At 42.0% G+C, this 17,357-nt stretch overlaps 2 protein-coding genes across 2 annotated transcripts in view; both read left to right on the top strand.

The window, feature by feature from the left end:
• Window positions 1-17,357, top strand: part of LOC126561840 (putative ferric-chelate reductase 1 homolog) — a 261,537-nt gene that overhangs the window by 121,625 nt on the left and 122,555 nt on the right. The gene's annotated exons all lie outside the window — the stretch shown is intronic.
• The window catches only part of LOC126563500 (uncharacterized), a 109,439-nt gene that overhangs the window by 78,805 nt on the left and 13,277 nt on the right, over window positions 1-17,357 (top strand). The window contains exons 8-14 of the mRNA XM_050220145.1: window positions 1,980-2,169; window positions 4,794-4,930; window positions 5,837-5,914; window positions 7,070-7,209; window positions 11,899-11,974; window positions 12,900-13,052; window positions 13,664-15,870. Coding sequence (XP_050076102.1) covers window positions 1,980-2,169; window positions 4,794-4,930; window positions 5,837-5,914; window positions 7,070-7,209; window positions 11,899-11,974; window positions 12,900-13,052; window positions 13,664-15,870 — 2,981 coding nt within the window. The remainder of the gene's footprint in view (window positions 1-1,979; window positions 2,170-4,793; window positions 4,931-5,836; window positions 5,915-7,069; window positions 7,210-11,898; window positions 11,975-12,899; window positions 13,053-13,663; window positions 15,871-17,357) is intronic.

Below are 17,357 nucleotides of genomic sequence, written 5' to 3'. Positions count from 1 at the left end.
GAAGAACTCATGCACTTCGTCTTTGTGTTAATTATAGACTATGTTTGCGCATTGCATGTTTTACCTCAGATCTGAAATTCTGATTGTCTCCCACATCAGCGAATGTGTGGCATTGTGTCAAACGAACATCCGGAACACCGGAATTGCAGTTGAAAGGATTAACGATTTTAATGCACAATAAAATTACTGACCTAAATGTGCACTCAATTATGTACTGCGAACGGTCCCAAGCGGGAGGGGAAGCATTGCACACACTACATCAATTATGCATCGAGCCAAAGCTGTTGATCCGTGTAAATAGCTGTCCAGACTTACGATTTGTGTCAGCACTGTTCAAAGTTCAGGCGGTGGTTCTGCATAAAATTGTGGCACCCAATCTTCAGCGCACCGAGTTGATGTTTGCTTTTATTTGATACCATAAATTGTCAGCATTGATGGTGGCGGTACGATGATGGGGATAATTTTGACCTTTGCGACATACACACACATACATTCAAAGGACCTCAACATTTCGAGCAAAGATATTATCGGCACGGGACAGAAGGTCTCGCCCTGTCAAGAAGCTGGTGGTCGGCGGCCGGTGTGCGTAGAAAGCTGGCGAGAAAATTGATGTTAAATGAAGTGAAAATTTTCACCAGAGTTACGGTGTGATTATGTGGGTTGAAATCGAGATACGTCCTTTTGCAGCTCCCACGTGCAAGTCCCGGCCCGGCGACGCTATTCGAGTGCTTTGATTTCGGGACATACGGGTGTGTGTGTGTGTGTGGATAAGGTTTTGGGGACGACAAGGACGAGAACTGGAACACGGGTAGCAATATGGCAGGGATTCAATTTGCTGCTAATGACTTAATATATCAGTCCGCCGGGCAAAACGGAATTGGCTGGTGGTAGTGGATGGCTAACGATGTGCCTATAACTACTGCTGCCACTGCTGCACTTTCAAGTACAACTGAAATCCTTCTGATTAACGACGTACTTAAGTCGGTGGTCTTGGAACATATTAGCCCAAGTGGGGAGGGTATTGAGCGCGAGTTGATCTCGTACGACGTTGGGGGATGGGTGAGGCCATTGTTGAAAGTGATTGTGGAGATTACGATAAGATGTTTGTTTGAATGTGTGTGACTCAATAATAGATGATTGACTGCACAGGTCATTGGATACCTATAAAGGACGCAGTTCATTGTCTTGGATTATTAGCTTAGTGAATTCAATCAACTGGTTTGATTTCAAGTTGGTGGAATCGTGACGGTTTACAAAAAAAGGAAAAGATTCAGGTCTCTTATGAAATTCGTCAAAAATTAGTCAAAAATCTAATTTTTCAACAGTTGAATTTTGACAACAAAATTCAACAAATTTTGATTATCAATTTCATTATTAATTCCTGGGCTTAAATTAATCAACTTAAAAGCATTTTAAAATTTTAATTTGAAAGAAACTTTCGTTTTGTCTTGGTTGCTGTTTTAAAAGTAAATTTTTGTAACACCAGGTGGAAAAATAAAACCAGTTCATGCTTGACATTTTACTTTATTTAATGTTAAAATTTACGGTAGCATTCATCACGCGAAATTAGCCTTGAGAACCTAAACCGTTGGTTCTGAGATGCAACACAAACATTATCTTTAAGTTCGATGCTTTCTCCGAAATATGGCGTCACGTCTCGTTTCGTGCTTCAACTCTCATCAAATTCTCATCAGAGTTTTCTTCGAAAACGCAAGGTCAATTACCGAAATTTCCACACCCACGACCCAGACATTTGCATTATCAGTTTGAAAAATAGAACAAAATAACGCTGGGCGACGACCTTTGAACATCACCATCAGCTCTTTCGAGATGCATTTCATTACACCACTTAATTCGAGTATCAGCTCAATCAGCACACCTTTACCGCTTGCGGGACAAGTTTACTGATGTTACTTATGTTAGAATATAATGTTTAATGCCTGTATTTTCTTTCCTTTCTTCTTCATTTCACTCGACAGGGACTGTTCTCGCGCATCACCTTCCGAGAGCCGGTGTTCCTCGGTGGATACGGAAACATCACCGGGCTGGACCGGAAGCTTCCCGTCAGCATCGGCTTTACCGGATGTATACGAAAGTTCGTTGCTAATGATCACGATTACAATTTCCAGCAGGGTGCACTTGGCGACGTGTCCCACGGTTTCGATATCCGTAAGTAAAAGTTTGCCGACGCATGAAACAAAAACTACACAAAGCACTGGGCGCCTCCATTAGAATGTGTTGCTTCGGGCGTGAAAAACAAACCACTAGCAAATGGCGTGTCTTGTGGTATTTGAAAGCTTTTCTCACTTACGCACTTGTTCCTATTGCTTGGAAGCTCGCATCACACGCACACCGGCTCAATTGTTTTGAATTTGCTTTGCTGTGGGTCGTACCTAGCCCACGGCATAATCCAAAGACACACGTGTCTTTGGACCGTCTTGTTTATCCGGACGGTAAAACTTTTTCCTGGTGGAGGTTCGTAAATGTGTTTAAATGGAGATAGAAACTTACGCAAAAGAATGGAACACAAATAATCGGGTATGGCAAAACAACTCACCGAACGCATGAAGACAAGAGTAAAAAGATGTGACAATTTGTGGCTCAAGACGAAGAAAAAACAACATCTCAAAGCAGAAGAAAAATAGCATTGGAAGCTGTCATCTAGACTGAAAGTGGAAACTTTTTCTTGGCCGTATTTTTTTCTTATCTACTATTGCAACAAGAATTTTCCATGTGACCTCGCACAAACCCTGGGAACCATCTCGTTGGAGCATTGGTTTGCTGACTACTTAGACAGAATGTCAGTTCACGCGTCATGAGGATAACAACGAAACCGAAAAAGAGAACAATAAAAAATCTTAAACACACACACATAAAGTGAAGGAGTAAAAGGATAGAAACTTCCCCATAAATTAGTTTTCCAACTTTCGCAAGAGCTGCTAAAGTCGAAAGCAAGTCTGGTATCATCGATCGGATGCTAAGCGCAAGCGTCTTAGGTTTGAGAATTTCAAAATAAAAGTCCCAAACTGTTTTGCTTTAGAAGCTTCGGTGTAAATGCCTAGGGGAGAGAGTTTTCGACAGCATGATCGTTTTCCGAAAATGGAAATGCGTGTTTTTTGTTGAATGCTTTGTTGTTTTAACTCGTGCTAATTCTGCCGAATCATTTACGAATGTAGGCAAGCAGACTTGTTCTGTTAACCATGTATCATGCAGGAAATTTAAATCGTGTTGCTAATTATTACTGAGCTTATAATAAAGCTTTCATCACATATAAATGATAGAGAATGTAACTAAATATCTCTGCATCGATATAGTCTCTAGTACAAGGTCAAATTTTTGAATAAAATTTCATCTATGAATGCAACCTAGCTTTTAAAAAATGAATTTCTAAGGATTTTGACAATTTTACAAAGTACAAAAAACTTCCCTTGTTGTTCACATTTTGTGAAAATTTATTTAAAAAAAAAACCGGCCACCCTTTACCTGATATAAACTCTCCGTCAAATGAGTTTACTTGCTTTATTTCGAAACACTGACCAAAAAAGACGTTTGCGCTTCTCCTCGTTGGATGTTGATTTCTTATGACTTCTTTCTCTAGCAACCGGTAAACTTTTTGTTCGTGATACACTTCCTTCCCAATGGTGGGATTTCCCTGACCGGTGTCGTGCTTCGTGCAATGCACCGGAATCCTTTTGCATTTGCAGTGTATCACGGGCGGAAAACTTAGGCACAGGCAGCAATTTCCCACCACGCCGGAATCGCGTGATATTGCGCGTTGGAAAGTTGTTTTTTGTGTGTCCATCTTAGTTTTAAAACTTCATTCCATTAGCACACAACACCCACCCTGGTTGAGCAAGAGAAAAATGTTGTGCTGTATGATCAACGGAATGGAGAGGGAGCATCGGAGATAACTGAATTAAGCGGAAGCGCCATTCTCCCTGGAGAGCTTTTACGACTGCAGGCTTTTTTTTTCTTCTCTCAAGCAGTCATTCTTCTGTGTTTCTCTTTTCCACTTGCCCACCAGAGTTGGTTGGCGATGATCGCACTGCGTTACAATTTAATTAAATGATAATTAATTTTTCTACCAAAAAATTCCGTTTTCCTCGCGTGACAGCCAGCCGCTGATTTGCGTTTCTGCCTACACGCTTGTGCCGAAAAATTTCACTCGCTTACCTCCTCTTCTCGTTTATTTCATCGGTTTATGTGTATATATAGCCGTACCTTTAACATTTACATTTATCCCCTTGCTGTGTAGTATGAATGGTCCCTTTCCCGTGTGCTGTTTTATGGTAACAGCGTTCAGTATGAATGCACGAAGGTTGGGTTAATTGTATGTCAAAAATAATGTCCACGCCTGCATGTTTCACACAGCTCGGTAGCTGAAGCGAGCTTTTTTTCCTGCTCCATGATTCATCCTTATTTTCTTTCTTTCCCTCGTTTCCATATCGTTTCACCAACAACTCTTCTGCGGATGTGCCGTGCCGCTATACGACGACGGTTGATGTGATGCTGGTGATGCTGGCGGGATCAAACAATAAATAATGGAAAAATGAAACACAAATCGGGGAACAAACGCGAAAAAATAATACAACATCACACAACATAAACAATGGTTCACGCGACTCAACCACGACCGAACACGTGTATCGCTCAAACTGAACGGAAAACTGAATAATGGGAAATGAAAAATATGGAAACATCATGATGGTAATGCTACCCTGCGTACGCTCATCCCCACTGCAACGCCGGCATATGAACACGACCACCACGAACTTGCCGTAAATATCGTGCAGAGGAATGCATAACCGATCGGTGCAGTCGCTATCCGTGCCAGCACGGGGGGAAATGTCTGCCATCCGATGACGGTGCCATCTGTCTTTGTCCGTTGGGATTTGGCGGTGATTTATGCGAGATGCGACTGGATTTACAGGTACGTGATTAATAGAGAACTAGCGTGGGTAACTGGTGGGACTCGGGGTCTTTGCTGAGCCTTTGCCAATGGGTAGCAAAGTGTGGGGAAAAGTGGTTGTTTCTTTTTTGTCTGTTCCTTGTTGATGTTGGTTTTAGTTTCATTTTTGCACAGAAAATGGTACACCGAAAAATGGAAAATGATTGTTGGGAAATAGACAGGCAAGATCAACAAAAAATGTTGTTCGGTTCAAATGGTCAATTAAATTGAAGTTTGGTTTTGAATGGTAGAATCAAAATGTGTTGCTGCGTCCATAAAACATAATGATGTTTATTGTATTTTTGATGCGCTTTTTATGATGTTTTTTTGTGATGGAATTAGAAAAAATCACACAAAAGGGGGCAAATTATCTTGTTTATTCGACGAATTCTAATGCGAAAATTACAACAAAGAAGTGTAACATTAGTTTTCTACTCGATTGATTGAGGCATTTGCTTACAAAAATTCATTCATCTCTTTGTTTAAGATATTAGTGTGCTCATTATATGCTTTCAATTCTTAAATATAGGTCATTTCATGTAAAAATATTACAACTGTTGCTATTAAAATCGTAATAACAGTGTTATACAGCTCAGTTTTTAGTGCCAACTTCATATTTAAAAGCTGTGAGGAACTGTCTCATACGTTTCATACGTCTCATACTTTTTCTCATGAATTACTCAAATTGATAAGAATGATGAAAAACTACCTATCTTTTATTGTAATATAACTTGACATAACTGAAATTCATTAATCACTCTGCAAAAATTGCAGTAAAAACTGAAACAAAAACCTTGCATAGTTCCTTACTACCTCAAAATGAGCGTCAATCGATGCCTTATAATTTTCCTTATTTTTAAAATGTTTTCTCCTGGTTTTGTTTTACAGGTGCCTTCCTTCAACGGATCCTCATATCTACGATACGCTCCATTAGGCGATAGCTGCATTATATGGTTCGAGCTGAAGGTTTGTTTCAATTAATATGAAAATTCAAAAATTGTATGTGTGTAAGCCATAATTTTAAACGTCACAATGAATCTTCTGACGATAGTGCTTAGCACCTGGTCATAACAAAACATGAAAAATAATAAAATATTTTATGACGGTCCAACTTGTAAAAACAACCCACATTCTAAACCAAATACACACACCCATACCAATACACTGATCAGCTCATTTGCATCGTTAAATTAAAAGCACTGGATACCCAAGTTTTTTGTGCCACTCGCGTGAAAGAGGTATTTAAACAATAATAAATCACTGGTATTTACCAATTTGTGGTCTAATTAACCCACAAACATACGCACACGCACCCAAATACATACTAACTCAGGCACCGAAATCCCCGAAAACACTTGGGAACCATAATAACGGTTGCTAAATTATTTCCAACGCACTCGGGCATGTAAATTGACAAATTATTCACATTCACCAGCAACGGATTAGTGTGTAGGTGCTACTCCTCTAATGAGAAGTTATTTGCTTTCGGCTGGGAAAGCTGCTTATGCTATTTTGTGCATTGATTAACTTAGCGGACCTAAAACACTAGACAAAAGATAATGTTTCTGTTGTGCGTTTGCATTCCACTGTTCTTGAGCTTTAGCACATTGACGCAACACTAATCCATCTCGTTTTGTGTCTTGTTTTCTCTCCCCTTTCTATTATGCGACACGCGACGGATAAACACCTGACTCAACTTCCACGGTGCTGCTGCTGCTGATTGTTTCGCTAATGAATCGCAACTGCAAATAAACATCGCGTCCCATTATTATCCCGGTACAACATTCGATTCAATCGATGCTTTCCCGCATCGTTGCCGACCGGTGTTCATCGACCACTGCTGCTGCCGAACATAATCATTCGGCTTCGGCATCATTATCACCAACCAACCACCACTGCCACCACCATGAATTCCGACTTGCCATTTTGCCAAATCTCTAACCCACGCACCACGTGCACCCTACCGGGTACTGGGCGCCTCCATCAACGCGACCTGAATGGCAATCAATTTTGCTGCCCGAACAAACCAACCGGAAAATGCATTTGAAATCGATCCGTTATCGGTCTGCCTGCCTGCCATACCTGGCGCTGGTAATATACACCGAATTGTGCCCGGACCAGATCATCATCAAGCCGCTGCTGGAGGACGGTCTGCTGTTATACAGCGGGCATCACGAGTATGGTGATTACATTTCGCTCTGCCTCAACATGGGCTACGTCGAGTTCACGTACGATCTGGGCAGTGGGCCAGCAACCGTCAGGTGAGTGTCAGACACCGTACCCTTACCCATTATCGCCTAAAGAAACGACTTTTAAATTGCAATCAAATCTCCTGCCTTTTGGTTTGAAACCGTTTGAATGTGTGTGTGAGGAAAAGCTGCTGGTGTGGTTGTTTTTTTTTTTTGAGGCGCTAGTTTCACGGGGTTAATGCACCTCCGACGATATTGACGCTGATGGTGATGGGATACGAATGATGGATGTGTCGATCGATTCATATCGACATGATGAACTCGTACGCCTCGTTATAGCTTGGCCGTTTACGGGTGTGCAATATCATTCGTTTTTTTCTTTTTGCTGTCCTTTTCAATCAAATCAGTTGATGTGCATGAAAGTGGTTGCTTTTGGAAGTTGTTTCAAGTGTCAAATTTGTACGAAAACGATATCATAATGTTAGGAGAAGGCAGTTTTTAGCTTCTTTTCAATCCCTTTGAACGATTGAGGTTCCTTTCAGCTGCTTTATTATTTTAAATGTTACCAGAAGAAAAAAATAATAAACTAGCTGTCTTTTAATGCAGACCGAAAAATAATTATCTATGTATTATGCAAAAAATGAAGAAAGCATTACTTTCCTTTTGCCGAAAACAACGAATAAATAATCAATTACACCCAAGAACATCGGTTTATCATTTAAAAAAGCAACCAATTCAATTGATAAACCGGTTCCATGCTCAATGGTCATTCTTCTTGCTGCTTTCTATGAAGCCGAGTGTGCAGCAGGCAGGAAATAATTTGAAAACTTTACTAAATGAATGATAATATCGATGTTTATTTAAGTTTAATGAGTTTACACCGTGCCCCATCCCCGGTGGACAATGGCTCTCCTTTCTTCCTGAACCGATCAACATTCAGGCGACATGAATGGCGAAATGATGAACGAACCGGTTTGGGCAACCAACTTTCTCGCTCCCACGTGATGGGACCATCGCGAAACCCATCCTTTTGCACCGCATCAAATCCCATCCTTTTGCCGTCGTTAAAATGCGGAAAGCCATGCGGAACTGTGCAAATGAGCTGAGTGAGTTTGATGCTCCCCTCGGAAGAAATGGCGCTCAGTTAACGAGACGAAGAAGGGCCATCATTTTTCCCATCAAAAGACAGGGGTTTGCTTCCTTGGTGCGGGGTTTGGTACGATAAAACAGGAATGAATGGTGGGAAATTTATCTAATTTACGTGCTATTGCTGCTGCTTTGCGAGCCGCGTTGGCGGATTGGAAAGTGAGAGATGGTGTGAAAACTGTCACCAGTGTTCAGTAAGCGTGTTTGATGTTTGGTTCGAGGAGGTTTTTATTTTCGATCGGTATCCTGCTTAAAATTGTTAAAAAGGAAAGTGGGTTTTATTTTTTCCAAGAGCTGATAAAGCATAGTGTAATGATTGAGTAAATGAAAAGTTCCAAAATATTATGGTGAAATGGCGACGAGCTTTCAGAGAAATTAAATATGTAAATTGCATTATTTGTTGGTATAGGACACCGTGAGAGTGGCGTCAGTCTTTCACACAATAGGACCGAACATTAAATCCCATCCGGACCGATCTACCATTCGCCGATCTGACTGGCCAGCTGCGAGTATAATCTAATAATGAAAGCCAGTAGGAAAGCAAGATACAGAAGATGTTTTTATTTTAAATTTTCTGTACTCAATTTCCTCAATTTCATCGTTTATCTGATCTCATCATCTGATTCCAAACTTTATTACGATGAAGCGCAGCAGAATAAAGCTTTACGGGTTTCAAGTAAATTTCTGCTGCTTTCCAAAGGGTCAAGTCACACTCTTAAGCAGACGGAATTAGTCTGGGACTTTGTTGTGTCTTTCTCTAAAAGAAGGAAGATATTGTAAAATTAGAAACAATTATAATTGGTCGTCAGAATGGGCTTCCTGGAATTGAATTTTGAATTTATTTTTTTATTTAAGTAGGAAGATAAGAATAAATTCCTAACGTTCGAACAAATAACTTTGAAACGAAATAAATTCTTCCAAATATTTGAAAGAAATGCAATAAGAAAAATATTTTTTTTCAATTCTACCTACAAAAGCATTTATTTGCTACACAACCATACTTAGAATAAACCACAAAACCGGGTCAGTTTTTGCCAGTTGACTTCAAAAAGCAAAAGAAACAATATACACTCACACTCGGGTACGAGCGAAACCAGTCTTAGACGGTTCCATCAGTTTACTGCGGGATCAGTTTACTAAACTGCTCGGTTCACCGGCTTGGTCCGGGGGATACACCACAACCACCCGGTCCGATAATCCTTCGCGACGCGTTGATTGATGTTAATGCGCGAATTTAATCTACTTTTCGCGAACAGTCATTAGCAAGTGAGCGGTCCGTCCGTCCCGATCGGGTGGATGGATGGAATTTAATTAAAATTTCAATTCCGATTCACCACCGTACACCGTTTCGGACGGTCGTACAGCAACACAACTCCCCGGTTGTACTCGATGGCGAAACGCTTAATCGTTCCGCCGATTCTGCTTTGGAAAATGCACGAGTTTTGGGTTTAAGGTGAGCGAATAAATAGTCCATTTCCCGAGGGTCTCATGAAAACGAGCTGTGTGTGGTACAATGTTTCGCTTGCTTACAGTGCCTTTGGATGGGTTTTTGCTGCTGTGGGGAGTTTTTCCCGCTTTTTTTCGGTTTTCTCTACCGCAAACGTTGGAGTGCGTTTTTACTGGTTAGACTTATCATACTAGGAATTGGGCAGAAAGTAAGAACGCTTAATGATGTTCATTTATGTTCCGTTTTTTTTTTCATTTGATTTTTGTAATTATTTTGCATAGAAACACCGTTGCGAAAAGTAGATTGTACCTGGTATAGAAATTTTATTCTCATAATTACGACCACTTCAGCACTCTCACTTCCAAAAGACACGACTCTCGCAAAGACACCGTAGGAAAACCATCTTATAAACAACTCTCTGGATGTCAAGAATATCTCCAATTAGTTTAAATTCATTTATTACCCTCGCTTCACCTAGAAGCTGTTGTCTCTCTCGTAGAACAAAGCAAAACTGTCCACTTTTAACAAACGCAAAACGGAGCATAATTCAACCAAACGGCACTGCACTCGACAGCTTTAATGGTTCCGATTCAGCTACCGAGCAGTCGGGCGAGCAAACACGGGCGCGCGCAGGCGAAAAAGATTAAGAACAATCGTGTACTGAGTACTGATAAAACTTTGCTTATCTTCGCCCTTCGTTCGATGCTGCTACTTCAACAAAACCCAGCATAACGTGTTCGTGGAAATATAATTTATTCGTGTGCTCTGGAGCCCCGGGAGCTACGGAAGAACTCGGTAAGGAGTTTCCCTAAAAGCCATTAAACTATTATTTCCTCGAGTGTTTTTGACGCGAAAACGGGAACGTTGCACGTAAAGCTTTTCGCATATGGAGTTCGCACGCACGCACACTTCACGCCGGGAAAGTTGGTGCATCTTTAGCATCTTTAGTCCGTTTTCCGGACCGTGCCGTGCAGTAACGGGCTTAAACTCGTTTGCTAGTCGCAACGGACGCATGGTGCATTTGTTTCGCTGAGTGGGAAAAACTCTTCATAACGGCGATGCGGTTCTGCGGTCTCTGATTCGTTGAAAGACCTGAGCAGGAAGACACTTCCAAAGGCTCCTATTTACTGGATACCTCATCTCTTGACTAGAGCTACGGCTTATTGCAATTAAACGGCTGAGCATGGGACGAGCGTCTCTTTATTTCGATGTAATGCAAGGATAAAATTTAATTATTGTACACCACAAATGTTATGGCATGAAATCCTCAGCCCTGTGTGTGTGGTCCTCTGGTCAAAATGGTCAAAGGGAATGGTTTTGTTGTCAGTCGGTAATAATATACGAAAGGATTCTGGGTTTTGCTTGCTGGAGCGCCTGAGCTATGCGAGTTTCGGTGACAGATAGCTATTTTATTACATTCGTTTAGTGGAGTCCGAGCGTCTAGCGAGCGTTCGTTTTGTATAAAGTATGAGAAATTTTGTACGCTCGTTGAATCTTGTAAACACGCCGCACATCTGGTTTATTAGCTTTCGAGTTTTACTGCTCATGAAGTTAATTTTTTTTTTTTGTATGGAAATCTTTTTTTTTTTTCATTATCTAGGTTATCTTTCTTATAACCTTAAAAAATTCATAAAAATCCCTCCTTATGGTCCAATTATTTTTCTCAAAAGTTTAATATTTTCAACTTTTGTTCAAATATTTCGGTAGCATTTACTTTTTTAAGGTGAATTGTTTACCTTGGCTTGCAAGCAAGCCGCCATACTTCAAATAAACACAAAAATTACCCTGCCATAACGATCTTTAAGTCACGACGGCCATTGAGTTGCTAACTAGACTTGCTGATACCACGTAGCGGGATAGTCAGTTTCCACTGAGCATTTGATCTAGTTTGAGGAATATTAATAAACCCTACGATAGATTTGGTAATCATGTTGATGAATACTATTTAAAAGAAAGATAATTACATTTTAATGTCACTCAATTGATTCATCACATACTTTCCATTTATCTCACTCACCTGTCCTGGTTTGTAACGATTCGTTTCGGAATACTCACCCACCTAAATGGAATTTAATAAACAATTTATTTGTAAAAAGAAAGCAAAAACACTAAGCTAAATGCAATATAAACATATTTCAAACTCTGCCCATCGTTCATCTTTCTTGCAGGAGCGAATTTCCTCTCACCATGGGACAGTGGCACACAATCAAAGTGTCTCGAACGTCACGGCTAGCAGTACTGAAGGTAAGTGCATGATCCGCACCGCATTGTCCTACACTGTGTATTTGCTGCTATCAGCTAAAATCATAGCAAACAGACATCAGATTACTTACAGAAGTCATATACGCTTTAGTCTATGCAAATGGTTGCGTGTCCGGTATCGTTGTCCTACTAACAACATTCAAAACCTTTTACTGTTCCTCCAATGGCGTCCATCACGTTTGTCTCTCTTTTATTATTGTTTTTGTTAGAGGGTCTCCAGGATGAAAAGGTCACTACGGTCTAGCTATGTTGAATCTGGTAACCGACAACCGGATATCTGGATGGCTTGCACTGCTGTCAGTGTCGTGTAACTGAGACCTGCACCGGACATAAACTGACGTGTTCGCCTATGTCAGCCAACACTATGAGTGAAATGATTTAATTAAATTTTTATTTTGTAATTACCTCCTCACCACCAAACCATCTTCTCTTTCTCTCCGAGTCAGTGCCCAACACTAGACACAGTACGTCCAGTAACGTTCCTCGCTGTTGGTGACAATTTAAACTCTTCCGAACATCCTTTAACAGCTGCACCGAAACTGACAGGCCAAGGAGCGTTTTTACTCTTGGTTCGTTTATATTTTTCTGTGCCCTCTGCACCATACGAAAGCTCTCGTAAAAGATCTACAGTGCCGCTTGGAAGCCGGAGGGTAGTGTTTGACAAAAAAAAAAACGTTTTATTAAATTACATTCTTTCGGTCAGTTAGGTGGGTTGGCAAGCATTGCTGGCTCAAGGGTGTTGGCTGGTCAATCTCCCATCACACTCATCTAGGCGCAGCAGGGTACCAAAATAGATCACTCTAATTAATCTGATTTGCCAAGCTAAGCTACGTATCTCGACATCAACGTATTTTTATTAATTCTGTTTGCATTTTTCATTTATCAAATCCGCATCTAAACCGCACAGATTGATCAGCTGCCGGAAGTGATGACGGTTTCGCCGAACGGTTTCTGGCACCTTTCGCTACCACACAGTCTCTATCTCGGCGGTATCCACAACGTGCACACGCTGCCGACGAGCCTGCGAGATAAAGGATCGTTCGCCGGTTGCATTCAGAAGGTAAGAAAACTGAGCAAAAGAAAGTGCTCGCAGAAGTAAAAGGATAAACGTATTATAACTCGCTTTTGATTATACTTCTGACAATAGTTCTGACGGTGGATAATCCGTTGATAGACATGCAAACGTAGTTAGCCAATTGAATAGGATTTCCTCTTCGCAATTCTTCAAAAAGTAGGTAGTTCAACTTCTAAATTGAATTATTTTATTTCTGAAACCAACAGAACTAAATGAACAATTATAACCTGAAAGGAAAAAAGATTTTAATTTCTTGCGTATGCCATTAAATTTTAATTTAATATACATTTAAAGGCAATTAGTTTGAAGAAAGGGCTCAAAGAGATTTTTTATTAGATGTTAACATTTGTAACAAAAATAAGCAAAAATAATCAATCTGTTGCGAAAGGAACCTTATAATTTTAGTTAAAAAATTTTGTATAGGAAAGTATGCAAACATATCTCGTACTTTGTTCATAGCCGGCTGAGCAGATGTTTTGCACATGTCTCTAAAATCATAACGAATGTCGCCATCCTTGTAGAATGAGGTGTGAAGTAATAGAACGCATGCATGAACACAACCCAACCATACTTTCAATATCTCACCCTTCTGCCAGGTCGACATTAACGATCGGACGATTGCAATCATCTCGGAGGCACTCGGTGGTTCGAACGTGGAAAACTGTCCACATGCCTGCGTTGCCCGACCGTGTGGCCCTCTAGCCAAGTGTGTCCCAAACCTGGATACCTACGAATGCCAGTGCAATCCCCAGAACCGGCAGTGCAACAAGGCGGAGGAGCTACCTTCGGAAGTAATTGAAAAGCAGCAACGGTTGCTGAAGCGCAAACAGCAAGAACAGACCGAGTCTCAGCGAGCGATCAACGCATTGTCGTCCCTGCCAGCCATCGCAACCAAGCAGACACCGCTGCCGTTAACGACCCTCCCGGGAACCTCAATCTCGACAACTCAAGCTCCACCGGAAGACAGTACTTTGCCGCATGATAATAATCCGGCGGATGTCGGCGACGGTAGCTCGGAGGAGAGTGACGAGGGATACAATGACTACTATCAGAATGATGACGAGGACGATGATGATGATGACGGCGATGGTACCGAGGACAACTATAGAGCACCGGGAATGAGCACTGGCAACGATTACAATCAACCGAGTAGTAGCAGCAGCTCCAAATGGCCACGCTATCAATCGGCTGCGAGTGAAATAAAAACTGCTCCACCAGCATTGCCGGCTAATGAGGCTGATAAACAACAATCACTGCGAGCGAGCGAACGACTGGAAACGTCGACAGCGAAACCCACGACGATAACGGCCGCGAGCGTCGCTGCATCCACCGCCGCTAATGAAAAGATAATCGTTTGGATCGATCGGCAGAAATCAAAGGACTCATTTTCCACGCAATCGAATGATTACGCAGATTATGGCGGTGGGGAAATGTTGGTCGAAAGTGGCGAAGTGGTCGCGGCAGAAGCACAAGACGCAGCGGCAAACGGGAGGGAGAATAAAAAGTACGATTTTGACGTGGGTCGAGGGAACGCTGGAGTTTATGATCCGAGCACCGAAACGATGGTGGTTAATGACCGAAAAATGATGATGGCGGTGAACGGTGGTGCTGACGCTGAAGGTGATAGCACGGGTGACATGATGCCAGATGATGGCGATGATGATGCGACACGGGACAACCGCAGACCACAGGTGGATGCGAACGAACAGTCTTCGGCCAAATATCACAAGACGGAGTCGGTGGAAAAGACTCGTGCCAGCACTGTGCTTCAGCACCAGCGACGACGACCGGAAGCGAAACCGGAGACGTTGCCGACCAGCAATAAGGATACGGGCAAGTCTGAACCGTCGTCATCTTTCCTCGACAACGACGATGACGACAATGATGACAGTAATAGCGCAGACGATGTAGCGGCTTACGATGGTGATGGGTACGGGAAAGATTACGACCAGCATGGCGACCGGATACCGTACCGACCCGATTTTCTGCTCCACCGAAAAGGTATCTGGAGGGCCCGGGCAAACCGTCAGCATCGGGGCTCAACGCAGCTCCACGGCGACGCTCCGGTCGCTCAGGACGAGCCCGAGATCGATGAGACGCTGATCGAGGAGATGAACCGGATTATGAAAAATCATAACGACAACGACAACGACGCGGATGAGACACTCGACAGTAGCTTCTGGGGTGTCGCATCGGATGGGTTCGGTGAGCCGTCCCTAACGCACCACGACTACGACATGAATACGGACGGCGAGGAGGGTCATGATGGTGATGCGGACGATAACGCTGGTGACCATCACCGTCCACATCACGACCATCATGAGCCACGTGCTCCCAGCCATCATCACCGTCGTAATGGTGTTGTGGGGGAGCAAGGTGAAAGTGAACCGAGCGAATCAAAGAGCTATGGTCCACGAAATCGTTACGGACTACAGCGAGCCGAGCAGCACCAGCAGCAGCAACAGCAACAACACCAACAGGACAAGCAACAGCAACACCAACAACAGCAGCAACAACAACAGAAACATCAAGCACAGGAAGACCCACGAAACGAGGAGGACGACATCCTGCGTAGTATAAAGTACAAAAACAAATACTTCCGAAAGTACCAAGGCGCGTGTTTCACCGGCACGGACAGCTACTTTCACTACAGTGACGCGGAAACGATGCGGCGTGTCATTAGCTACGAGATTGATTTGAATCTGCGCTTCAGGACGCACTCGGCGAACGGACTGATCCTCTGGACGGGACGGCACAGTGCGCTCGAGGGTGACGATTTCTTGTCGCTGGGCATCGAAAATGGGTAAGTCGGTGAATGGGTGGCGTGGGCGTTCATGTTTTATGACTGAATCACAGTGATTGACCAACTGGTTCATTAGCTGTTGGAAATGAAAGCGTCACGCTGTGTCTTCGTGGACATTTCTTTGTTTTGCTTTTACCTCTATCGAGTCATTTTAATATTTTTACGATACTTTTGATTTTGGTTTATGCTATTGAATTGATTTTGAAGCCCAAGAAAGCGAGGAGCCTTGCTTTCTTGTTTATTTAAAAATTAGCAAAACATTATTCTTATGAAGACGCTCTACTTTTCAAACTGTTGGGTCCTATCTGCTTTATGAAAACACTTTTCAATGGCAAAATCCCCTAGAGACTTGTAATTCGGTTGGAGGACAAAATCCTCAGATTCCTCGGGTTATGTCTGATTGTTGATCTGTTGGTTGTTTGTGGTTGTGGTTGATACAGTTTTTGAACGTTTAACTGTCAAGAAACACCAAGAAACCTCTCGTTATCTTAATCAGTGCTCCGAGAACACAAAAACAAATTTATGGAATGCTGGGATCGATGGAAAAGTCTCAGTTTTGTTTTCTAGTCCTTAATAAGGGAGTCTTTCTTTATTACAGGATAGCGGTTCACTATCAAAGACATTTAATTTGTTTTGAACCAAAAAAAGGCATAAGAATACATGACGGCCTATTCTGAGGAGTTCTCATATGTAAATATATTGGGTTGAACCCTACCAAACCATACGAACATTTCTACATTATACGAAATTTGCTTTAATTAAGCACTCGATGGCCGCCTCAAACAAAACGAAATTTATTTTTCTTTAAATTAATCGGTTTTTTGAGGTGCAATATTTCAATTCCATCCATCTAATAAATGTAATTGGCGAAGGTGGGTATCGAATATCATCTGGGATGCCTAGTGGGGTCAATTCTATGGCCAAAATTTCCCAACTCTACACTACGTTTGACGAGATAAAAGGTTACTTCTTTCAAAGAAAAGTCAGCCCTCAGTTCTGATTCTCACAAAGAAAGGAACACAAAATGTGTTCCTTTTTCATCAAAACCTTCCCACATTTACACAACTTTCCGCTCAATGTCGCCTTTTATCGATCGGTATATTACTACGACCGGAAGCAACAACCCACTGGCTGCTGACTGCTGTTGCTGCTAGAACCATTACAAAGCAGAGCGGTTTATGTTCCCATCCCAGTCAGCCTTTAATTATTATGTGTCATTTGACCTTCGCATTAACATTCATATCGCGTGCAGCTGGCATGGAATATAAATTTTATTTAACGTTGTCGTTTAATTTTGTCACCCGTAAGGCAGCAAAAAAAGAAGACGAAAAAAACCCTCACTACGATGAGTCCATATCATTGTGTTTGTTCTAGTTCCCTTCATTTTGGGCGCGGGTAGCCTAAGACATTCCTAGGCAGCGCCAGTAGAATCATCCTTTTTTTCCAGTTCTACGTTAAAAAAGCGGGAAAACATTATTCTTTTCCAG

This window comes from Anopheles maculipalpis, chromosome 3RL, assembly GCF_943734695.1.
Source record: "Anopheles maculipalpis chromosome 3RL, idAnoMacuDA_375_x, whole genome shotgun sequence".
NCBI lineage: Eukaryota > Metazoa > Arthropoda > Insecta > Diptera > Culicidae > Anopheles > Anopheles maculipalpis.
Note: the sequence above shows the minus strand (reverse complement) of the source record. Positions and strands in the feature narration are given on the sequence as shown.